Here is a 26,839-nt window from a genome sequence, read left to right as displayed (position 1 = left end):
AGACAGTACAAAATAAGCATATAGATAATAACTTTTTTTTTCTTTTTTTTGAGATTGAATTTCACTCTGTTGCCCAGGCTGGAGTGTGTGGTGTGATTTTGACTCACTGCAACCTTTGCCCCATGGGTTCAAATGAGTCTCCTGCCTCAGCCTCCTGAGTAGCTAGGATTACAGGTGCACGCCACCATGCCAGGCTAATTTTTGTATTTTTAGTAGAGACAGGGTTTCGCCATATTGGCTAGGCTGGTCTTGCACTCCTGACCTCAGGTGATCCACCTTCCTTGGCATCCCGAAGTTCTGGGATTACAAGTGTGACTACTCATTGTGACTCAGGAGGGATTTGCCAAGGTACTTGTGTATAAGTCTTGAGTCTTTTTGCCTAACTTCTCTCCGGTGCTCTCATTTATTTTCTTCCAAACCTTGTTTCCGTCCCTCCTTCCAGAACCTGTCAGTTTTAAAGCCTGAGTCTTAGTTTCTCTTTTTCATCCTCTGAGTCCCAGGTTCAACATTAAAAAAATAAATGATTTAACCAGCCAACAAATACAAAAAAATTCCAGGTTTGCTTTTGCATTGCCTCCTTTTCTATCTTTAACATTACTGGTTCCCATCTCCTTTTTCCCTAGCCAGACCCAAGTGAAACACTATACAGTTTGCATATATGCAAACAGAAATACTTAAATTGGTTAAAATGTATATGGAAACGATTTTATATTAGCAGTTTGTAAGTGTGTAACTGAGTGTGCAAAGAAATGTTACATTTTAAAATACATTTTATATACAAGTTTTAACATGATAACCACTTACCCTGAGAGGGCTGTCTCCCTTTATCCAAGACACTGATGGTTTGGGATTGCCCATTGTAGTACATGGTAGGACTGCTTTTAATCCCTCTATTATTTTCACATTTATGGGAGGACGAGTTATTTTAGGTTCTAAAAAGAAATGAAAATTCAAAACAAACAAGGCAATATGGGTTGATGAAACCTAGAGTTTCTAACTTTCAATTTAATTCTAAATATCTGCTTTAAGAATCGTTTGAGACATGTTACATTACAAAATTCACCAAATGCTAAGACACTTTTTTCTGTATATCTCAAACAGAAATCAGTTTAGAAACACTTGATTGTCTCTGCTTTATTAGAATCTTACTAACAAAACAAAAATTTATGAAAAATATTAATAGTGTTAAGTTACCATAGCATTCATCATTTTAAAAGATAGTTAATAAAAGTTGATTAACAAAGGCTGTCATCATAGCAATTCAACATTATTTAATTTATACTGATAGACATAACATTTGAAAAAAAATTTATATAGATATAAATATATTCTTATATAGTTATAAATTATGACCTATTTTCCCTTTAGCTTCCATCTTAATTTGACTATTAAATTTGATGTTTATTAAGTACATGCATTCTCTAGAAAGTAAACCAGGTATTATTATATTAGAAATTAGAAGAAATTCTGTCATACGATTTGGGGCTTAATTATGTAAAGCAAACATGTAATTTACTGTTCAAACACTCAAGTAAATGTTTCAGAAGAAATGGTTTACGTCAGCTAATTTTTATTCTCCAGTATGAAACTTTCAAAGAAAATTATTACATCTAATAAACAAAATAATTTATAAGTTCAGGATACCAGTTATTTTAGTACTATTCATAAAATAGTTAAAACTATATTTATGTCCTTAGGAATTTTACATTACAGATACAGAGGGGGACTTGGCAGGAGAGACTGCTGAGAAATTGACACATTTTATTTCTTCCAGGACGTGTGCCATAACCAATTTATTATTTTGACAAAGGAAAGCATGAAATAAGGACTTTTTTTTTTCTTTCTACTTCAATGTGTGGGAGAGGAGTGGGGACTTTGGTGTTGGTAGTAAGAGATATTTGCAAGCCTTCATGACCTGTTGGGTTTTAATCTAAGCATTCACTGCCATTTATCTCCTGTGGCCCTGTGTTATAGCAAAATTACAAGAAAGACTTTAAAACATATTATAGGCAAATAACAACTTTATCACTTTGCCTGCTATCTATAGCATACAACTCTCCTTCTAATAAACTGTAAATACCTACATTTAGATACAGCACTGGCCAGGTCCCTCAATTGTGAGTTGTATTGTCATACAGTTGCTGGCAGAAACTTAGAACTTGATATTCCTATGACAGTCAACAAAAGCGTTATCTATGCCTTCCATGGGTTTCCTAAACAAGATCTCTATGGTAAACCTGAGGCACAGATAATGTCTTAGATAAAGGCCTTTGGTTAAAGCAAAAATCTCCTGTCTTCTCAGTGCCATGATGTCTTAATCATCTGTTAGGTAAGAGGTGAGGAATTCCCATTTAGGAAATTGAATATAAAGTCAACTAGGAATGACTAGAGTATTGACGCATAGCCATAAATACCCACTGTAAGGGAACATGATTCAGGGTGGAGCCATAAGTACTGACCAATCAGAACTGGTTATCTTAAAGCAGGATGCTGGAAGGATCCTGCTGTGCCAACATTGAGACTTTAGCTGATGGACCATTAGGAATTTAGGGGAGGGAGCTCTTGAGGGAGGGCTTAAGAGACCTGGAGTAGTGACAGTGGTTGGGGGATCTTTGGAGCCTTGTGAAGCAGGTTTTTCCAAGAAGTACGGAAGCATTCCAAAATGTTAGCAATTTGAACAGCCACACCAGTGTATATCCACATGAATGGATGAGATCTCCAAAGGAAAGGTTGGAAAAAAGAAGATAAGAAAAGGCGCTTTAAGGTAGAACACAAATCAAGAACATTTGGGCCAGAGAAAATATGCAAAACATTCAAAAGAAAGGCAGTGTCACAAAGTAGTGAAATACTTGAATGTGTTTCATCCTCAGAATCAAGTCTTTATTATTCAGCAAATGAGAGCATTCCAACTTCCTTATTTGATTTCTTACTGCTCTGCCTACTGAAGGGAAGCCTGCATATAGGCGGATCCCTACCTATTTACACACATTAAGTGCCGAATCAGTATTCCTGCTGTTCCTACCAGCTTCTTATCCTAATTAACTGAAGACTCCATGTATATTTATGACCAAAAAATAAAAGATCTATTTGAGAAAAATTGTAAACATAAAAGGATAGAACCAAAACAAATCATTTTTTTTTTGAAGAAAATAAAAGTAAAGCAGGGGAAAAAAAAGAAAATGTCTTTAAAAAAGATGCACTAGTGATATCCTTAGAAGTTTAAATAAATATTGTATCATACAAGTGAGTTTGTTATGAAAAAAAGAGCCATCAAGGAAATTCTTAGAAATTAAAAATATAGTTTTTAAGACCAAAACACTCAGAATGACAGAATAGTCGTACTGGAGACCACACTGATGATATGAAGGAAAAGTTAAAGGAATCTTCAAGAGTAGAATATCAAGGCATGCAGAAAATATGTGAAGAAAAATTTGAAGTCATAGAGAAATAAAAGAGAAAAAATACTAAAGAAAATGTACCTGATTTTCAAAAAAGCTTTGGTTTTTAGATAAAAAAGTCCCACCTATGCTGGTGCATGGCTCACTCCTATAATCTCAATACTTTGGGAGGCCAAGGTGGGATGATCATTTGAGCACAGGAGTGTAAGACCAGCCTGTGCAACATAGTGAGAACTTATCTCTTCTAAAAAAAAAAAAAAAATAGCTGGGCATCATGGCTCATGCCTGTATTCTCAGCTACTTGGAAGGCTGAAGCAGGAGGATTGCTTAAGCCTGGATAGTCAAGGCTGCAGTGAGCCATGATCACACTACTGCACTACAACCTGGGTTACAGAGTGAGACCTTGTCTCAAAAAAGAAAAAGAAAAAAAAAAAAGACTCACCTTAAACTGAGTAGAAATAATTTTTAAAAATACACCTAACATATTCTTGTCAGTTTGTGAAATTTATGAACTCTAGAAATAAAAAGAAAAATCCTAAAATTTTTGAGCGAGATATCAGATTTACTTGTAAAGAAATAAGAAAAAGACTTCTCATCTGCAACAGTGGATTGTCTACTAAAACTAAAGGGAAAAGTTTTTAAAACTCTGATTCTACACCCAGAAAAATTGTTATCCAAGAATGCGAGTGAAGTAAATAATTCAGCCATGGAAAAATTCAGAAAATACCTTACATCTTCACACTCTGAAGAAAGTAGCTAATGATTTCCTCCTCCAGCAAAATTACAAAAGATAAAAGGTGATGATGAAAGAAAAATAAAGGTCCCAGGTAGAACTAAATTCCTCTAATTTGTGTGTTGCCAGTATGTATGGTTATAAGATATTTTCCCATGAGTAATGTGTCAGAGAAGAGAAGATGAAGGTTACATCATTGTAAGATTGACAGTTTGCAAGTGGCAGTCACTTGCAGGATAGGAAATCATGAGATTTAAAGATGCTGGTAAGACAGTGTTTGATGATACACCACCAGGTAGAAGAGAGAACTAAGCATAGAAGGAAATAAAAGCCCAATTGGGGAGTCAACGGAAAGGAGAACAGAGAGGAATCAAGGGAAGAGAACATGATGATGCTGGTGATGTTGATGTTGTATAGCAAGAGTAAGAGAATGAGGGAGACTGAGATGTTGTTAGCTGAGAAGGTGACAATAGAACTTTGTGCCCACAAACTCTATTTGGAAGCAAGCCATGAGTATGGGAAACTGTTTATCTCATCTGACAAGACTGGTACATTCTGCAGATGTACCCCTGAACACAAAAGTTAAAAATAGAAAATCAAACCACATTTCCTCATAGTGGGAGACTCACCTAAACTACTACTATATATGCATATACATAGAGATTAATAGCATGGGCCTTAAAACTGAAAAAAAAAAAAAAAAAAGACAAACATCACTGGATTTGTGGAGGTCGAAGAATTGTGAGAATTAAGTGGCTAGTGGTTCTATTTCATGGCTGTTAAAATTTCTTAGGGTGATGCAGGAGTAGAGTTAGATAGAAAATACTAAACCTGGAATCAGAGTCTTCAATAAGTATGGGGGAGTTCCTGGAAGAGCAGATGACATAATGAATAGAATTAGAGGAAAGATAGGTCAAAATGGCATAAGCCCTCATGAGAGAAAAGATTTTGCATAGGAATACAAAATAGAATGGCTTAAAAGCAGCAATGAGGGCAGGGAGATTACCTATTAGTGTTTGATAGCCTTGTAGACATGAAGTGGGGAAAACAGAACAGCTTCCATTGAAGCAGAAAATCACTCAGAAAAATATCAAATTTGAAATAAGGCAAAAGGGTAGAAGTGTCTACAAAGAGGTTAGAAATAAAAAGAATGTCCGACTGTGTTTCACAGGTGTTGGGTAAAGGCTTTAGAAGAAAGTTTCACAGTGAAAGAATTCAGGGTGGAAGAAGTCAGGAGATGTGTGAAGTCAAGAAAATGGGAGAGGAGAGAGAATTGAGAGGCTTGCCTTAGGGTAGTGGTTGATGGCAGACATAAGAGGTGTGCAGTTAACTGGCCTCAAGTTTATGCTTTGAACTTGAACTTTTCTCATTGCTGAATTGCCAGGCCTGAGAAAACCTCTATTTACGATTTTAAAGTATACCAAGTCAGGCTGGGCCTGGTGGCTCATGCCTGTAATCCCAGTATATTGGGAGTCCAAAATGGGTAGGAGATCTATACCAGCCTGGCTAACACGGTGAAACCCCATCTCTACTAAAAATCCAAAAATCTAACTGGGCGTGGTAGCATGCACCTGTCGTCCCAGCAACTCAGGAGGCTGAGGCAGGAGAATTGCTTGAACCCAGAAGGCGGAGGTTGCGGTGAAGATCGCATCACTGCACTTCAGCCTGGGTGACAGAGCGAGACTCTGTCTCAAATAAATAAATAAATAATAAATAAAGTGTACCAAGTCAACTTTCAGATCAATAGACAAATCTCTTTTCCACTCACTCATCTTCACTTGCAGGGCTCCACAACTCTCCACAGCTCCTCCCACACCATTGTTGGCTGTGCAGCAGTAAATGCCATCATCACTGTCTTCCACACTCAGGATGGTGAGGAGCTGACCATTCTCCCGGATGCTGTACCGGGTATCAAAGAGCCTGCAGGTCACAGAGAAAAATGACAGATTAGTGCTTCATCTGTGATTTTTCGGCTATGATTCATTTATCAAACTGATGACTTGTCAATGAGGAAGTAGAATAAAGGGGAGAGGAAACTTGAATGAGTTCTGAATAATAGGATAACCGTAGTTGGTAGTATAAAGCTAACATTATATTCTAATCTTTCCTAGGCTCCAATACTGAAAGTACCACAGTCCATCAAAAATGCTTTCAAAGGGTGTTGTCTACTGATAAGACAAAATTTAAAGTTTACTTAATTCAGGAAAGCATATCAAACCAAGATATAGGTGTCTTGTCCCCATAATTTCTTGGAAGTAGTAGCTATTAATAGATAATGAAAATGCATATGTATAAATGATGAACAGAAAGCGTTAATTATTTATTGGATTAACTAATGATTAGTTGAATATTCATTCTTTCATTAAACAATTATTTATTGAATGCTAACAAGTGCCAGGCACAGTTCTAGTTACTTGGGATCATAAGGAAGCAAAACAACTTCCAACTATAAAAATATATGCTTTACATATATTATCTATTTAATTATATGCAAACCATTTGTTGAGAAGAAAATTAGGGCAACAAAAAGATATTTGAAGAGAAGCATCAATATAAAAGAGAGTTTCTTTTAACCAAATAAGATTTTTTTGTGTGTGATTATATTTTTTTAATTGCATTTTATATTTTAAGGTACATGTGAGGAACATGCAAGATTGTTGCATAGGTACACACATGGCAGTGTGATTTGCTGCCTTCCTCTCCATCACCTATATCTGGCATTTCTCCCCATGCTATCTCTCCTCAACTCCCCACCCCCTGCTGTCCCTCCCCTATTTCCCCCTGACAGGCCCGAGTGCCAAATAAGATTTTTTTTTATGACAAATGTGTGTGGTAAGCAGAATAACAGTCCCTCAAAGGTTCTTGTCTTAATCGCTAAAATCTGTCAATATGTCATCTTATTTTGCAAATGTTAAGAATCTTAAAATGTGGTGTTCTGGACTATTCAAATGGGCCCTGTGTAATAATAAGTATCCTTAAAAAAATGGAAGAGGGAGGCAGATTGATAAAAGGAGGAATGAAAATGGAGGGAGAGGTCAGAGTGGGGCCACTGCTAGTGTTATAGATGAAGGAGAGGCCAGGGGATGCAGGTAGCCTCTAGAAGCTGAGAAAGACAAGAAATCAGATTCTTCCCTTGAGCTTCCAGAAGGAACTCAGCCCTGCCAACACTTTGATTTTAGCCCAGAGAGATTTATTTCATACTTGTGGCCTCCAGAACTATAACATAGTACCTTTATGTTGTTTTACGCCACTAAGTTTGTGGTAATTTGTTACAGCAAGAATAGGAAATAAATGCAGATTTGGGTACCTGGAAGTGTGGTGCTGCTGCAACAAATCCCAAAAAATGTGGATGTTGCTTTGCAATTGAGTAGTAGGTAGAACTGAAAAAAATTTGAAAAGCATGCTAGAAAAAGCCTACATTTCCTCGAAGAGACTATTAATAAAAATACGCATGTTAGTAATTCTGCTCCTGAGGACTTGGAAGGAAGAGAGTTACATGGCAGAGAAAATCTAAATCATCTTAAAGAACACCTAAGTTATCATGAACAGACTGTTGGTAGAAATATGTATGTTCAAAGCACTACTGATGAGGACTTGGGTGAAAATAAGGAGCATATTACTAGGAAAGGAAGAAAAGGGGATCCTTGTTATGTAGGACAGGGAGCTTAGCTGAATGGTGTCCTGCAGTTATGTGGCAAACAAAGCTTATAAATGGTGATCTCAGATATTTAGCTAAAGAAGTTTCTAAGCAATGTGTTGAAGGTGTGGCCTCATTTATTTTTGCTGCTTCTAGTAAAATTCAAGAGGAAAAAGATAAGTGGACAGAAAACCTGTTAAGCAAAAAAGGAACCAGGACTTGATGATTTGGGATTATCAGCCTATCCAGATTGCACAAAATACTAGCAAACCAAATTCGACAATACTTTGGAAAGATCATCTCTCATGGCTAAGCGGAATTTATCCCTGGGATACAGGAATAGTTCAACATATGCAAATTAATCAATGTGCTGCATCATGTAAACAGATGAAGGGTAAAAACCATAGGATTATTTCAATATATGCTGAAAAAGCATTTGATAAAAATTCAACATCTTTTCATGATTTAAAAAAACCCCTCAAAAACAGAAGGAAAATGCCTCAAAATAATAAAAGCCATGTATGACAGACACACAGCTAGTATCATACTGAATGAGGAAAAACTGAAAGCCTTTCCTCTAATCTGGAATGCAACAAGGATGCCCACTGTCACCGGTGTTACTCAACACAGTACTGGAAGTCCTACCTAGAGCAATCGGACAAGAGAGAAATATAAAGGGCCATCCAAACTTGAAGGGAAGAATTATATTTGTTTGCAGATTCTATGCTCTTATATTTGGAAAAACCTAAAGACTACACAGAAAACTGTTAGAACTGATATTCTGTGACGTGTCAGGATACAAAATCAAAATACAAAAATCAGTAACATTTATATATGCCAACAATGAACAATATGAAAAAGAAATTTAAAAAGTAATCTTATTTACAATAGCCACATATAAAATTAAATAGCTAGGAATTAAATAAGTCAAATATCTCTATAATGAAAGCTATAAAACACTGATGAAATAAATTGATGAGGATACCAAAAAAAAAAAAAAAAGGAATCATATTAATGGATTGGAAATCAGTATTGTTAAAAAGTTCATATTACCCAAAGCAATCTACATATTCAGTGCAATTCCTATCAAAATACCAATGACATTTATCACACAAATAAACAAAAAAATCCTAAAATTTATGTGGAACCACAAAAGGCCCAGACTAGCCAAACCTATCTTAAGCGAAAAGAATAAAACTGGAAGAATCACATTGCCTTACTTGAAATCATACTACAGAGCTAGAGTAACAAAAACAGTATGGTACCTGCATCAAAAAAGACACATAGACCAATGGAATAAAATACAGAACTCAAAAGAAATCCACACACCTACAGGGAACTCATTTTCAAAAACGGTACTAAAAACATACACTGGGAAAAAGACAGTCTCTCTAAGAGTAAATAATGTATGGAAAACTGGATATCCACATACAGAAGAATGAAACTAGACCCCTACCTCTCTCCATACATAAAAACCAAATCAAAATGGATTAAAGGCTTAAATCTAAGACTTCAAACTATAAAACTACTAGAAGAAAACATTGGGGAAAATCTCCAGGACATTGGTCTAGGCAAAAATTTCTTGAGCAATACCCACAAGCACAAGCAATCAAAACAAAAATGGACAAATGGAATCGCATCAAATTAAAAGGCTTCTGCACAGCAAAGGATACAAGAAACAAACTGAAGAGACAACAAACTTAATGGGAGAAAATATTTGAAAACTACCCATCTGACAAAAGATTAATAACCAGAATACATAAGGAGCTCAAACAATAAAATACATAAGGAGCTCTACAATAAAAAGTCCATTAATCCAATCAAAAATAGGCAAAAGATTTGAACAGTTTCTCAAAAGAAGACATGCAAATGGCAAATAGTCATATGAAAAAGTGCTCAACATTATTGATCATCACAGAAACAAAAAAACTACAATGAAATATTATCTCACTTTAGTGAAAATACCTTATATCCAAAAGACAGGCAATAACAAATGCTGGCAAGGATATGTAGATAAAGGGAACCCTTGTACATTGTTGATGTGGGAATGTAAATTAGTACAACCACTATGGAGAATAGTTTGAAGTTTCCTCAAAAAACTAAAAATTCAGCTTCCATATGATCCAGCAACCCCACTGCTGGATGTATAAGTAAAAGAAAGGACATCAGTATATCTAAGAGATATCTGGACTCCTATGTTTGTTACAGCACTGTTTACAATAACTAAGATCTGTAATCAACCTATGTGCTTACAATAACTAAGATTTGTAAGCAACCATTAACAGATGAATTAATAAAGAAATTATGTTATATATACACAATGGACTACTATTCAGCCATAAAAAGAATGAGATCCAGTCATTTGCAAAGACAGATCGAACTGGAGATCATTATGGTAAGTGAAATTAGCCAGGCACAGGAAGACGAACATTGCATGTTCTCACTTATTTGTGGGATCTAAACATCAAAACAATTGAACTCATAGACATGGAGAGTAAAAGGATGGTTCCCAGAGGCTGGGAAGGGTAGTACAGGGATGGGGGCCACCCATAGTAGGGGATATTTAGTAGGTACAAAAAAATAGAAAGAATGAGAATGTCCTACTATTTGATAAAACAACAAAGTGGCTATAGTCAATGATAACTTAGTGGTACATTGTAAAAGAACATGTATAATTAGATTGTAACTCAAAAGATAAATGCTTGGCAGGGATGGATATCCCATTCTCCATGATGTACTTATTTCACAGTGCATGCCTGTATCAAAACATTTCATGTACTTCATATATATATATATATACTCTCTATCCACAAAAGTTAAGAAAAAAGTTTTTAAAAGGTAGAATACTTACTTAATGAGAATTTTATTTCTAGTCCAGGAAATCTCAGGCTGGGGGTAGGATTCCACTGCACACATGAAAGTAGCCACTTCTTCAACTAAGGCATCCACTGTTTCAAGAGGAGTGGTGATAACAGGAGCTGAAAGGGAAGGATAAATCAAAGAGAACGTTCTAGAATTTTGTGTACTAACCCTTCCTTAAGCCATCAGAAGCCACTACATACTGGAATGAGAATTCTATTTCCCCAGAGTAGAAATTTGCCAAGAGAAAGGAAAAGCCTATGTAAAGAAAGTTGATCCTACTTCCAAACTAGGCATTTGAGAATAAAAAGAGAAAGCCCTCAGGAAAGTAGGGCTTAGAATTTATGATATATACGAGGAGAGGCTGATCCAAGCTTTGTGGGGCCCAAGTTTATGTAATTTGAGTATACTTTTTAAAGAAAAAAAATATAAAGTTATGAATACACAATTTCTGTGGCCACCCCAATGTCATCAGCATAAAGGAAAGTGAGACTACAGGGAAGTCATGGTGAAAAAGGATAATAATTAAAAAAAATTGTTGTTTAAGAATGATTTTCCCCTAATTTTATGAAAATAGACACTCATATAAACCCAGTGGTAAAGCCCACCAAAGGTCTTATAAAGGGCTTTTGAGAATGAGAGTCTGAAGCTTATGCTTTATCAGATTTATAGAGAATTCACTTTGGCACACAAATAGAAAAGAAAAAGACACCACTTTGTGAATTGTACACTTTAATGGGTAGAGAGTGTGGTAGGTGAACTCAGTAAAGCTGTTTGGTTCTATTTTATTTTTTTAAAAACAGTTGGAAGAAAGGTTGTAGACATGGTCTCTTCTTTTTCTCACTCTTCTGTGAAATGTAAAACCTTGAGCTTTAGGTCAGGGATCATGTTTTAGACATCTTTTAATTCCCAGGGTGGGCACAGCGAGTGAGATGCATTTAAACAGTAAATTATATGGTCACTTCAGTTAAAGGACAAGGTATATATCAAAACCAAATAAGTAGTATGATTGATGTTTAGAGGTGAAATAGTGACAGACTTATAAAGCATCTAGAACAGACTGGCACATTGTTTGGCACATTTATTTATCAATAAAACATTTATGGTTTTATTTCACATTGAAATAAGAATAGAAAAAATAATATGTGGACACACTGAATTAAAACTATAAAAATCAAAGATAAAATAACATTGAAATAAAACTATAAAATATCCACTTTCTGAATAAACCATATTATTTTTGGCAAAGTCAAAGGCAAGCTCATCTGCTGAGAGTGAGAAAAAATGGTGGGTGGAAATGTTTACTTGGCCCATATCTCCCACGCTAATTTTGTTTTTTAGGATTCGGTTTGAACATCTATCTCCTTCCACTTTCCTTGATGTGCTAGGCAGGCCCAAATGCCCTTTTCCTTAACCTCAGGTTATCCTGTAAATGTCAATCTTATAATGTCATTTGTCACACAGGCACTATTAAAATGATCTGTCTTTGTCCCACATACCTTTACATAACTAAGTAAAAATAACTGTTAGCTTAGAATTCTACAGCCAGCTTAGGTATTAATTTTAAAGTCAGAACTCTTACAAACAACTGTTGAAAGTGTTTACCATTCATAGACTTTCTCTGAAATAGTTACTAGACTCAATAAGGAATAACATATACCAGATAGAAAGGGGTGAGTTATAAAAAAAAAACAGCGTAAATGGTGGTGAGATATAATTGCAATTTTAACATACTATGGAATATTTTAAAAACAAATCACTAATTTTTGTGTTTAAAGTGGAATTAAATTCAAGACAAGCAATTACAAGATCAAAGTTCATGGAAAAAGTTTAAAGTGCTAAGTAGTTTAAAAAAATGCTAACCTCTTTGCCATAAACAACAGCAGGACAGAAATATTGAATAAGTAACTTCAAACAGAAAGAAAATCTATGGTTAAATGCTATGTTAAAACTTTATTAATGGTTACCACTAAAAAAAAGAAATAAAATGCAAAACTTCCAAACAACAGAAAAAAAAGGGACTAGAAAAGCTTTATCAGTCAAAAACAAAAACAACAAGCAAAAGACTAAGCCAAGAAAAAGCATGGTTAACAGAAGGCATAAAATAATATGGAAGAAACAAGTCCAAATATACCAAAAATCACAGTAAGCGCCGGTGATATAAACTGACCTATGAAATGACAGATGCTATCAAACAAAAAAGACACACCTAAATAAAATAAAACAGAAATGTTAAAAATAAAGGGGAGGGAAAATATGTACAAAGCAAACAATGTCCCAAAGAAAGTGACACAGCAATATTAATATAAGAAAAATGTAATATAAGGGCACATGCATTTATAAAGAAAAATAGAAACATTATTTAATGATAAAAGGAACAAGCCATAAAAAAGTATGACAATCATGAAACTTAATTATTTAAAAATATGGACTCAAACTCAAAAGTAAAATTATCACAAGAGTAAATGGAGAAATGTTTTAGTATAGTGTAAACCTTTAAGAGATCTCCTTCAGACACTAAATAAATCAAACAGAAATACAGTAAAGATATCAAAGATATAAATATCAAAATTAACACTCAATATAATGTATATTTTTAAAACACTTAAAAAATTAGAGAATATATTTTTTTAAATGATGCATAGATGAAACATTGAAACATACAGAAAATATACTAAGCTATATAGGAGATTTTAACCCAGCTCAAATAATTGATTTTATATAGACTATATTTCCTAACCATAATAAAATCTGTAAGAAATAGACAGTAAAAAGACAGTAAAACAAACAAAAAGTCCCCATCCTGTTTATAGATCAAAAGACAAAAATATAATTACATATGTAGTAAAACAGAAAAACAGAATTAGTAAAATTAATTAAACAGATATGCACATAAACTCTAAGCCCTGATAGGTCGACACACATTTTCAAATGCTCATGAAAACTAAAGATTAAATAAAATTCAAAAATATAGATTGTATGTCACATTCTTGGATCACAATTCAACAGAATTAAACAGTAATGAATATTTGAAAACCCAAATCCAAAGAATTAAGAATTTTAAAGACAAAATTGTTCTAAATCATTCAAACGTCAAAAAGGAAATTAAACTGGAATTAAAAACATGAAAATCTACATATCAACATGTAGTAAAGGTTGTGGTGAAATAATTAACAATATTCACAGAAGAAAAAAATTATCAAAGAACACTTCTGAAAAAAATATATCCCAAAGTTTTTCAGGTAAGTTTTTAAAAACTTTTAAGAAAGAATTAAGTCTCAAGTTATAAAAAGCTACAAGGAGCCAGATGCAGTGACTCATGCTTGTAATCTCAACACTTTGGGAAGCTGAGGCAGGAGAATCCATTAAGCCCAGGAGGATCCATTGAGCCCAGATGTTTGAGACAAGCCTGGGCAACATGGCAAGACCACATCTCTACAAAAATACAAACAAACAAAAAAATAGCTGGGTATAGGTGCTGCACATCTGTAGTCCCCGCTACTTGGGAGCCTGAGGTAGGAGGATCACTTGAGACCAGGGGTCAAGGCTGCAGTGAGCCATGATTACACCACTGCACTCCAGCCTGGGTGACAGGGAAAGACCCCATCTCAAAAAGAAGCAAACAAAAGCTATAGGGAATATAAAATATAGAAAGCTTCTCAAGTCAGTCTTTGGAATAAAACAATGCTGATGTAAGTTAAGCAGGATGTAAAGCCCTAGAGTAAAATTTTAAAAAGCAAATTAAATTCAATCACATATTTCAAAATTAAAACTATAGATTTAGACAGAAAAATCTCTCACAAAAATGTAAGGATAATTTAACAGAAAAGTCCTTTAAACAGAATTTACTATAGTCATAGTTTAAAAGATACCTATTGCAGTCAAAAAGGCAGTGGCAGAATTAACTGTCCATTCCCTACTTAAAAACCATTTCTAAAGTAGGAATATAACAGTATTTCTTTAACATGATAAAAAATATTTCTCAACCACTGAGATTCATGAAACTAGGAATATAAAAAACTACACAAAACATTCACACACATTCACCGGATGATTCAAATTTGGCTTGACGCAGTGGAGAGAAAATAGTGTTCCACACAGAGAAAATGGTGCATGTGAAAGCCTGAAGACAGTGGGAAGTTGGTGCCCTAAGCCAGTTCCAGGAAGACACAGACATTTATAAAAGATGGGGAGGAGAATGAAGAGTTTAGAAAAGAGACTGAGAGGAAGAAACCAGAGTTGTAAGCAAAGCCAACAGAGGCTGTTGGCAGAGCCCAAGAGTAGCACACATTTCACAAAAGAGGGAGAATCAAATGCTGCCAAGAGGTTTTTTTTTTTTTCTTTTAATTATACTGTAAGTTCTGGGGTACATGTACAGAATGTGCAGGTTTATTACATAGGTATACATGTACCATGGTGGTTTGCTGCATCCATCCCCGGATCAGCTACAGTAGATATTTCTCCTAATGTTATGCCTCCCACCCTCTGCTATACCTGCCCTACCCCCTCAGCCCCCAACAGGCTGCCATGTGTGATGTTCCCCTCCCTGTGTCCATGTGTTCTCATTGTTCAACACCTGCTTATGAGTGAGAACATGTATGTGGTGGTTGGTTTTCTGTTCTTGTGTCAGTTTGCTGAGAATGGTGGTTTCTAGCTTCATCCATGTCCCTGTCCCTGCAAAGGACATGAATGAATCATTTTATATGGCTTCATAGTATTCCATGGTGAATATGTGCCACATTTTCTTTATCCGGTCTATCATTAATGGACATTTAGATTGGTTCCAAGTCTTTGCTATTGTGAACAGTGCTGCAATGAACATACATGTGCATGTAGGATGACTTTGGGTATATAGCCAGTAATGGGATTGTTGGGTCAAATGGTATTTCTATTTCTAGGTCCTTGAGGAATTGCCACAGTGTCTTCCACAATGGTTGAGCTAATTTACACTCCTACCAACAGTGTAAAAGTGTTGCTATTTCTCCACATCCTCTCCAGCACATGTTGTCTCCAAACTTTTTAATAATCACCATTCTAACTGGCATGAGATGGTATCTCAATGTGGTTTTTATTTGCATTTCTCTAATGACCAGCAATGGCAAGCTGTCTTTCATGTTTGTTGGCTGCATAAATGTCTTTTTTGGAGAAGTGTCTATTCATATCCTTCACCCACTTTTTGATAGGGTTGTTGGGTTTTTTTTCTTGTAAATTTGTGTAAGTTCTTTGTAGATTCTGTATATTAGCCCTTTGTCAGATGGGTAGATTGCAAAATTTTTTTCCCGTTCTGTTGGTTGCTGTTTCACTCTAATGATAGTTTCTTTTGCTATACAAAAGCTCTTTAGTTAAATAAGATCCCATTTGTCTATTTTGACTTTTGTTGCCATTGTTTTTGGTGTTTTAGTCATGAAGTCCTTGCCCATGCCTATGTCCTGAATGGTATTGCCTAAGTTTTCTTCTAGAGTTTTTATGGTGCTAGGTCTTATGTTTAAATGTTTAATGCATCTGGAGTTAATTTTTGTATAAGCTGTAAGGAAGGGGTCCAGTTTCAGCTTTCTGCGTATGGCTAGCCAGTTTTCCCAACACCATTTATTAAATGGGGAATCCTTTTCCCATTGCTTGTTTTTGTCAGGTTTGTCAAAGATCAGATATTGTAGATGTGTGGCGTTATTTCTGAGTGGCATCTATATCTCTGTTTTGGTACCAGTACCATGCTGTTTTGATTGCTGTAGCCTTGTAGTAATAGTTTAAAGCCAGGTAGCATGATGCCTCCACCTTTTTTTTTTTTTTTTCCTTAGAATTGTCTTGGCTATATGGGCTCTTTATTGCTTTCATATGAAGTTTAAGGTTTTTTTTTTTTCCAAATCTGTGAAGAAAGTCAATGGTAGCTTGATAGGGATAGCATTGAATCTGTAAATTACTTTGGGCAGTATGGCCATTTTCACATTATTGATTCTTCCTAACCATGAGCACGGAATGTTTCTCCATCTGTTTGTTTCCTCTCTTATTCCCTTAAGCAGTGGTTTGTATTTCTCCTTGAAGAGGTCCTTCACATCCCTTGTAAGTTGTATTCCTAGGTATTTAATTCTCTTTGTAGGAATTGTGAATGGGAGTTCATTCTTGATTTGGCTCTCTGTCTGTTATTGGTGTATAGGAATGCTTGTGATTTTTGCACATTGATTTTGTATCCTGAGACTTTGCTGAAGTTGTTTATCAGCTTAAGGACATTTTGGACTGAGTTGACAGGGTCTTCTAAATATACAATCATGTCGTCTGCAAATAGATACAATTTGACTTCCTCTTTTCCTAATTGAATACCCTTTATTTCTTTTTCTTGCCTGATTACCCTGGCCAGAACTTCCAATACTATGTTTAATAGGAGTGGTGAGAGAGGGCATCTTTGTCTTGTGCCAGTTTCCAAGGTCTATTCTTCCAGTTTTTGCCCATTCTGTATGATATTGGCTGTGGGTTTGTCATAAATAGTTCTTATTATTTTGAAATACGTTCCAATGGTACCTAGTTTATTGAGAGTGTTTAGCATAAAGGGCTGCTGAATTTGTCGAAGGCCTTCTCTGCATCTATTGAGACATTCATGTGGTTTTTGTCTTGGTTCTGTTTATGTGATGGATTCCATTGATAGATTTGTGTGTGTTGAACCAGCCTTGCATCCGAGCGATAAAGCCAACTTGACTGTGATGGATGAGTTTTTTGATGTGCCTTTGGATTTAGTTGGCCAGTATTTATTGAGGATTTTCATATCAGTGTTCCTCATGGATATTGGCCTAAAATTTTCTTTTTTAATTGTGTCTCTGCCAGGTTTTGGTATCAGGATGATGTTGGTCTCATACAATGAGTAAGGGAGGATTCCCTCTTTTTGTATTGTTTAGAATAGTTTCAGAAGGAATGGTACCAGCTCCTCTTTGTACATCTGGTAGAATTTGGCTGTGAACCCTCCTGGTCCTGGACTTTTTTTGGCTGGTAGATTATTAATTTCTGCCTCAACTTCAGATCTTGTTATTGGTCTATTCAGGGATTCAACTTCTTCCTGGTTTATTCTTGGGAGGATGCAAGTGTCCAGGAATTTATTCATTTCTTTTAGATTTACTGGTTTATTTGCATAGAGGTGTTTGTAGTAATCTCTGATGGTAGTTTGTATTTCTGTGGGATCGGTGGTGATATTCCCTTTATCATTTTATATGCCATCTGATTCTTCTCTCTTTTCTTCTTTATTAGTCTTGGTAGCAGTCCATCTATTTTGTTAATCTTTTCAAAAACCACCTCCTGGATTCATTGATTTTTTTTTGAAGGCTTTTATGTATCTCTATCTCCTTCAGTTCTGCTCTGATCTTAGTTATTTCTTATCTTCCACTAGCTTTTGAATTTGTTTGATCTTGCTTCTCTAGTTCTTTTAATGGTGATGTTTTACATATATACACATATGTATGAGAGAAAGAGACTGAAAGAATGAATAGCAAAATGCTAACAGCATTTATCCCTAGCTATGAGCGTTATGTGTAATTTTATATTTTTGCTCTTCTGTATCTTGCAGGATTTTTTTTTTATTGTTATTTGGGCTCTGGGGTACATGTGCACATCCTGCACCCTGCAGGATTGTTGCATAGGCACATACATGCCATGGTAGTTTGCTGTCTCCATCCCTCCACCCATCGCCTGTATCAGGCATTTCTCCTGGTGTTATTCCTCCCCAACCTCTAGGATTTTTTAAAAAAATGAATGCATATTACCTTTGTAATAGACAAAAACATTGTAGCAAATAGAATGTCAAAGAAATGTTAATTTTCTAAATGCAATGGAAGCAAACTTGTAATCCATAAAGTTTGAGAAAGCCAATCTCATTAAATAGTTATTTTCTAAACAACAGATGAATGAAACAAGCAATTAATAGTATCATCATCTAGATATTGAAAGATAAAAAACAACATTTTATGAAGCTTGTGGGGTGTGGTCAACAATGGGCCCGAAGGTTAGCTGACGATGTTGAATGCTTTTACTGTTTAAAAAGAAAGACTGTGGAGCAACTAGACAGTAAGAGGCAATGTAGCACAGGACTTGAATTCACAACCCAGCTCCATCGCTTACCCGTTCTGCAAGTCACTTAACCACACTTAACCTCAGTGTCTCAATTGTAGATGGAGGTAATAATAAAGCCTCCACATAAGCTTGTCAGCAGTAAATAAATAGAAAGCATTTAAAATTGTCCTTGGTCCACATGGAGCACTGTGCAAACGTTACTTGATTCTGTAATTTAGAAAAAAGAAACCCAGGCTGTTCAGTTGTTTTCTTTGTCTCTATTACATTCAAATTTATTATACCATTAATATTTTATCTCAGGCTGGATATGATTGGTGGCTTATGCCTATAATCCCATCATTTTTGAGGCCAAGGTGGGAGGATCCCTTGAGCCTAGGAGTTTGAGATCAGTCTGGGAAACATAGGGAAACCATGTCTCTACAAAAAAATTAAAAATTAGCTGGCATGGTGGCACACACCTTGTAATCCCGCTACTTGGGAAGTAGCTGAGGTAAGAGGATCAACTGAGCCCAGGAGTTCAAGGCTTCAGTGAACTGTAATTGCACCTTGGTACTCCACCCTGTGTGGCACAGCAAGACCCTGTCTCCAAAATAATAATAATAATAATCATCATCATCATCCCCAGGAATCTGTCCTATGAAAATAATCTTGCGTATAGAAAGGCATATAACTTTTACTGCAGAAAATGAATCAATTGTACTTAATTCTATAATTGTAGTAAAGTGGGAGAAGATTGAGGCACAGTTTTGTCTTCTACAGGTTTGCAAGAACCACTTGTAATTTTTCAAGAATTTTGAGAGGTGATTGTTACATACAACCATTATTAAAAACCAAGTTGTATACATTTATAATTAAATATGTTAAAAACAAAGTATTAATGCTTGACATTCCTAATGATTTAACTACATTTTACCATTGTATAAGTTCTTGAGGTTATCTCTAATGTATCTAGTAGAAATAATACATAAAGGATGCTACTACACATGCTATTTCCCAACTCAGTGCTCAGTATTTGATAGTAGCTTGAGTCTGGCCATGTACACAATGGAGTCTTTTACTATGGAGTATTTATACTGCAGAAATCAACAAGAGCAACAGTTCTGGGCCTTTTTTGTTTCTCAGCGAGGTGAATATTAAACATATACTAGCACACTGTTATTTAAACAGAATATTAGTCACTGCACATGATGTTTTGAGGATTATTAATAATACAGAATATGCTTATACCTTAGTGCTAAGTAAAAACAGCAGGCAGCAGAATTGTATAAACAATATTATTAGCACTTTCAAAAATACATTTAAAAAATGAAAGAAAATATATCAACATGTTAATAGTCCTTTTTCTGTCTTAAACTTTATGTATTTTGTATTTTCAAAATCAATCTTAAATACTATATGCTATTCTTATAAGAGAGAAACTTTATTTACTAGTCTTTTTTTTTTCACTTAATACACAGATGCAGAAGTGGTAGAGGTAACAGACTGACTAGTAATGTTATCTTTCCAGTGAGGTGACAAATCAGAGGTGTCACATGAGCTGTTGAGATCAGTTAAGATCAAAGAAGTAAGTCTTACAATGTCTTGGAAAACAGACATAGAGAAATATACAAGGTGTTACTAAGAACTTTACTAAGTTAACACTTTCTGGTAAGATTCAGTGACACAACAGTATTATGTGAAATTTGACTGTTTTTACTAATATTAGCAACTAAAATTGATTAAGAATTTGGTATGTGCTATGCATTATACTTTTCATTCATTATCTCATTTATTTGTCACAACAAACATAAAGGTAGATAATATTCCCACCTGAAGACCAGAAATGGAGTTAAAAAAAATGGTTAAATAATTTGTCTACATATCACAAAAATAGGACGTGATAGAACTAAACTTCAGGGTTAAAGTTGGTTTATAGTTCCTTTCTTTAAGATATACTGCATCTTCAAGATCATACTGATTATGCACAGATGGATGAAGAGAAGATGTATATCCACATCACTTTCTCTACGCAGAATGTAAAGTCCACATTGCCCATATTTCCAGTTATTCAAATCTGCTTTCCAGTTTTTACTGACACAATCACATGGGTCAGTTGTGTTTGATGATATTTGTTGACTCAGCACACTGTCTCTTGTTTACTTTCATTCTACTATCAGCTTTCATCTCAGCCAGAGCCTGTTTAAACTAGGGCACGATTTCTTCTCCCAATCCAAGGACTACATGAATAACAAATACATGAAAATGAACACAATCCTTTTCTGAACCCAAAGAACAACTTGATTTGAGTATTAACTGTTTGATGAGATGGACATGACATTACCTTTCCTTATGGGCTCTCGCATATGGCCATTGATTTACCAACTTTTGATTATTTTTTGATTGATGTGACCAATGATTGGGTACACAAAAAAACAAGGTGTATTTGCTCCTTTCTATATTAGTAAAATTAGGGCTCAGACTTAGAAAATATTATGTTTCTCTAACATTATGAATGCAGTATTTTTTTTAGTATAATAAAACACTTTGGGGTTGGTTTAAACTTTTTGAACCTTCTCTTCCAAGCCTTAACTATCCTTGTTTCACTTTCTTCATGATCCAAATGGTACCCCTTAGTATGCTGCTATATAACTTCAACTCCTTTACTCTCTAGTTCTTTAGCTGTACTGACCCTGGAAAGTGCCAATCCTGAATTAATCTGGCCATCTGTCCTTGCTACCCTATGTTCACATAGCATTGCTGGGTAAAGTGCAGCAAATGTTCAGGTCAGGAGTACTGTAAAGAAAGCTGCAGTTCCTGGCCCCAGCTGGGTCCTCAGCATGGCCCATGTGATCCTCTCATCTTCCTGAATACAGCCACTCCCTTCAGGTCCCCTTTCTACCCCTCACTTGTTGCTCTCCTCCAATGGCATCAGGTTTTATTTCACTGAGAAGCTGCCTACTCCATGTACCTTTGGAAATAAGGTGGAGTTTAAAGAAATCTTGACATTTCTGCTCCTTCCTTCTTTTCTTTAAGGTCGACAATATTTGAAGCAACTCTGTTTACTCAAACATGCAATGAGTAAGTCTTTGAATGCATGGCAATATAAAATATTCATCCAGGACTATGTGTCCTGGATTTCAATGACAGCTGTGTCAATACTGACTTAGCCATATGTCAAATCCGTGACTCCTATCCTCATATACATACAATTTAAAAGAGGAGGTTATTCAAATCTATCTAAAGATAACATCACTTAGAGTCAAATACTTCAAGGTATTGTAGTAAGTGGAGTATTTTGAAAGTGAGACTTTTGACAGTTCTTTGTGCATGTCAAGCAGATCCAGAGCTGCTTACATGAACTCTTATACTCCTGCAGAATCTCATATGGTAGTATATGCCTAATACTCCCTGATAAAGCATTAAATGTTACTAATGTATATGGTTAAGCCAATTATCCAGTGAAACATTGGCTACTTTCAGAAATGACAGTTTGTAAAATTCTACTTTGGGTTATGGCATTGAATTCATTATTAAAAATATCACTAGTTGAAATGATTCAGAAAGACAATGATTCTCTCCCTTATCTTTGAGCATTAGGAGTCTCAATTAAACTAAAATAAAAACTATGAACAATTCATTCTACAAAGCTGGATATTTATCAAAAAAAAAGTGGTGTGCAGAAAGTCAGAAAAGAATCCCCTGAATACATTTGCATGATTCTAAATATGTCAATTTATTAGGTAATGCATATTATGCAGTTTCCTTTATTCATTCATAGTAAAGGAATTAGGATGAAGTATATCAACTATAAAACTCTTGTTATTTTGTCTGCCAAGAATAGGGAAAACAGTAGCTTTCTAGAAATAGTAGAAATAGTTTGGGTGGGCCATTTTTATTAGTTTCAGTAGGATTAAAATAATGACTGGGCACGCTGTAATTCCAGCACTTTGGGAGGCTGAGGCAGGCAGATCACAAGGTCAGGAGATCGAGACCATCCTGGCCAACATAGTGAAACTCTGTCTCCACTAAAAATACAAAAAATTAGCTGGGAGTGGTGGCACATGCCCATAGTCCCAGCTACTAGGGAGACTGAGGCAGGAGAATCATTTGAACCTGGAGGCAGAGGTTGTGCCACTGCACTCCAGCCTGGCAACAGAAAGAGACTCCATCTCTAATAATAATAATAATAATAATAATAATAATAATATTAATGATGTGGTTCTTTTCAACCAATATATTCATCGCCCTTCAACATTTAAAATTTTAAGGACTGTGCTTTGATGATAGTATTTATTCTCAGAATTGGTGTATGTAATAAATAAATGTTTGCTCTCCTAGACATGGTGCTTTGGATAAGGGTGAAGTTAAACTCATACAAATTTAGATTTTATGGTACAATAGACTAAGAAAAAATTGTTTTAATTTTTTTATTTTAAAACCTAATTCTAGTAGTAAATAAATAATAAGAAACAAAATTGGATGAATGATCCAATTAGTTTATTTAAAAGTCAGGGTGTTTGGCTCTGTGTTATCTCTATGCCACTATATTTCAATGTTTTCAAAATAGAGATAGTGTGCGTTTGAATTAAGGGCTTTATTTATAAAGTTTGGAAATGAAAATCAATTGTATCTAGAATATAAATTAAGACTTATTCAGATAGAGAGGTTTTTGGGGGTTTCATGTGTGTAGGCAGTAAATTCTTATTTGGATCATCAAAATCAATTGTCCCGTTCCTTTTAAAACTGTATTTTAGTATTTATCCTTAACATTTTTATGTAAATGCATGGTTTAGAAACACACAAATAAGACTTAGGTTCAAGCATCCAGGTGCCGCCTTACTGGACATCCGTTGTTTGATCAGGAAGTATTAAAATAATCTGAAGCCAATGTTATGTCTTCCTAACTATTATTAGCTGTTTGAAAAGATCTAGATTCTCTTTTATCTGAAGATGCCTTATTCATTGGAAATTAAATGTTTAAATACATTTGAAGATACCATTACGCTCAAGTAAAATGGAAAAAGAGAGGCAACAAAACAAAACAAGCAAAATCTGTGAAATCAGATTGTTTATGAAGCAACTCGTATCTTATTTGCATGTTAACCTTGACCTTATGGCTCCAGAATTTTTAGTGAACCACAAAATCTAAAGATACCTTTTGCATCTATATACAGATATCACCTTCATTTAGCTACACAATACATACTGTTTCAGTGCTTTAATATAAAGGGAAAATGATTAATTTTGAACATGTCCTAAAGCAAAAAATTCTTTTTACTCTATTGTATAATATTTAATTCAAAAACTCTTTTATTGGTACCACTCCATCTGCTTTCTCATGTCTTTTTTAAAAAAGAATTCAATGATGCCCTTAGTCACTTTGCAAATCACTTATTTTCCAGTCTTCCTGATTTAAAATACACTAGTCCCAGTGTCATGATACACTGGCCAGAAACTATATCACTGGACATTCTTGCTACTGCAACAGGTGTTTGTCAGTTTCTTAAGTTGCTTTCCTTTCCCCTGAGGTGGTGTTATTTCCGGTACATTCCAAAGGCTCTGAAAAAAACTTCTGCAGTCTCCTGCCAAGCTAAATCACCACTCCAGGCTCAAAGTTATTTAGAATCCATTGTCTTCCAGGTTTATTACACAGACAAATTGTGTATGTCTTTCTGTATTTCCAACTTTTAGCAACTAAAATATTTACTAAGAGTTTGGTAAAACTAAAACTGAAAACAAAAGTAATTTTTATCCAGAAGCAAATGCTCTGGATGTCTGGGAACAAGGTTGATTCTATTCCCGGCAAACCTAATGCGAAAAGGTTTTCATCATCCAACTAGACCACCCTGAAACCTGACATACACATAAACAAAATAGACCTTGATAACTTGCAGTGTATATGCTTATGTTTTGCCCTAGAAATCAGGCCTCTGCACACAGTTTGTGGCTGAGCCTTTTATTGCAGAACTTAGGAGCAAAATATTGGTACTGATTGCTTATGTATATAGTTTCTTTCCTTGTCATACATCTCTCCCTTACTTCATCAGGTAAAACCCAAGCCCACCATACTATCAATCAGTCATGGTCATATCTCTCTTACACACACACGCTTTAGAACTATGACAAGGCAACAAGAAGACACGATCGCTCAAACCAACCTTTTGGAAGTTTCTCAGTTCCGCTGAAGGCGACCAGAGTAAGAATATGTACCAGTGGAATGTTGACGAGCTCTCTCATGATTAATCCAGGCTCACGCAGGACAAAGTTCCTTCTGGACAACACAAGGAAAATGCCTCCACGGTTTACATTTTAAAGCATAGTTGGTGGCAAAAGGGTCGTCTGCTAATGACTGTTTGTGTCAGCAGCTCCACAGGCTCTAAGTATAATCAGGAATTCTCAGACTTGGCTGCAATGATGGACACAACCAGCTGGTGAGTATCCACGTAGGCCAGTAACGCAAGTGTAGGGTTGGAGGAACAAGGGCAAGAAAATCCCTTTAGAATCCCTTTTAAGACAGTGGCAGAAGACAATACCACATGCCTTTTGCAACCATCACTGTATTTTCAGAGGTATAGGTGTCCTGACCTTCGGATTCAGCACCACATCTCTCCTGGACTCAAACCAGAAATCTGGGCCTATTTCATCTCCATTCTTCCCCTCTCTCACCCTACTCCCACTCCCACATTCAGCCCATTCCAATTCCTACAGATTTTTCCAACGAAATAGTCCTTGTATTGCCTTCTCTCTGTCTTGGGTCTTACCATTCTCTATCTTTTTTCAGATAGTTGCTCCAGCTCAAAATCCTTTCGTGCCTTCTCATAACATAAAACTATATTTAAACCTGCCTAATCTGCCTAATAAGACAGGCTTTACTGTAATCTGCAGCTTTGCTGTATGTTAGTATTATCTTTTACAATCCTTTTTTCAGAGTCAGGGTCTTGCTCTGTTGCCCGGGCCGGAGTGCAGTGGTGTAATCATAGCTCACTGTAACCTCAACCTCCTGGACTCAAGTGATCCTTTCAGAGTAGCTAGGACTACAGACACCTGCCACTACAGCAGGCTAATTTATTTTTATTTTTTGTAGAGATGGCAGTCAGGCTATGTGACCCGGGCTGGTCTCAAACTCCTGGCCACAAGTGATGATCCCACCTCGCCCTCTCAAAGTTCTGGGACTACAAGCATGAACTACTGTGTCCAGCCTCATGCAGCTTCTTATATTCAACAACCTGCATGATGGTTCCCTGTATACAGCTTTCCTCCTCCATGAATTGTTCATACCGTTCCCTTCTCTTGGGATACTACTCTCCTCCTTTCAACCCAGTTCAAATGTCTCTCAACTTGATTATCATCTCCTCCTGGGAGAAAAATCCCATATCTTTCCAAAGCTGTGTTATGTTTGTCTTCTCTGGGTTTCCATAACATACTGTGCACATCTCTACCATTGCACTGACCATTTGATTTTTTTTTCCCCTCATGTTGGTGTCTCCTTCATTCTTTGGCCTCAGGAGTTCATTTATAGAAGTTTAGAGTCAGGTAGTGTGATGCCTCCAGCCTTGTTCTTTTTGCTTAGGATTGTCTTGGCTCTTCGGGCTCTTTTTTGGTTCCATATGAAATTTAAAGTAGGTTTTTCTAATTCTGTAAAGAAAGTCAATGGTAGCTTGATGGTAATAGCATTGAATCTATAAATTACTTTGGGCGGTATGGCCATTTTCACGATATTGATTTTTCCTATTCATGAGCGTGGAATGTTTTTACATTTCTTTGTGGCCTCTTATTTCCTTAAGCAGTGGTTTGTAGTTCTCCTTGAAGAGGTCCTTCACATCCCTTGTTAGTTGTATTCCTAGGTATTTTATTCTCTTTGTAGCAATTGTGAATGGCAGTTTGCTCATAATTTGGCTGTTATTGGTGTATAGGAGTGCTTGTGATTTTTGCACACTGATTTTGTATCCTGAGACTTTGCTGAAGTTGTTTATCAGCTTAAGGAGTTTTTGGACTGAGACGATGGGGTTTTCTAAATATACAATCATGTCAACTGCAAACAGAGACAATTTGACTTCCTCTTTTCCTATTTGAATACTCTTTATTTCTTTCTCTTATCTGATTGCCCTGGCCAGAACTTCCAATACTGTGTTGGATAGGAGTGGTAAAAGAGGGCACCCTTGTCTTGTGCCTGTTTTCAAAGGG

General features: G+C 35.7%; 1 protein-coding gene across 7 annotated transcripts in view; it reads right to left on the bottom strand.

Moving 5' to 3' along the window:
* MUSK (muscle associated receptor tyrosine kinase) overlaps positions 1–25,106 on the bottom strand; it is a 121,999-nt gene extending 96,893 nt beyond the window's left edge. For 5 of the 7 annotated variants that reach the window (XM_017503375.2, XM_017503377.2, XM_017503380.2 and 2 more), the window contains exons 1-4: positions 24,814–25,105; positions 10,620–10,746; positions 5,900–6,051; positions 805–932 (exon numbers count right to left, since the gene is read on the bottom strand). In XM_017503375.2, coding sequence (XP_017358864.1) covers positions 805–932; positions 5,900–6,051; positions 10,620–10,746; positions 24,814–24,892 — 486 coding nt within the window. In that variant the 5' untranslated portion in view covers positions 24,893–25,105. Of the gene's footprint in view, positions 1–804; positions 933–5,899; positions 6,052–10,619; positions 10,747–24,813 lie in introns of all 7 variants that reach the window. The other 2 variants (XM_017503376.2, XM_017503381.2) reach the window with 2 other exon arrangements.
* Positions 25,107–26,839: the final 1,733 nt, after the last annotated feature.

Source organism: Cebus imitator, unplaced genomic scaffold (assembly GCF_001604975.1).
Source record: "Cebus imitator isolate Cc_AM_T3 unplaced genomic scaffold, Cebus_imitator-1.0 Scaffold310, whole genome shotgun sequence".
NCBI lineage: Eukaryota > Metazoa > Chordata > Mammalia > Primates > Cebidae > Cebus > Cebus imitator.
This window is presented reverse-complemented; position numbering and strand designations above follow the sequence as displayed.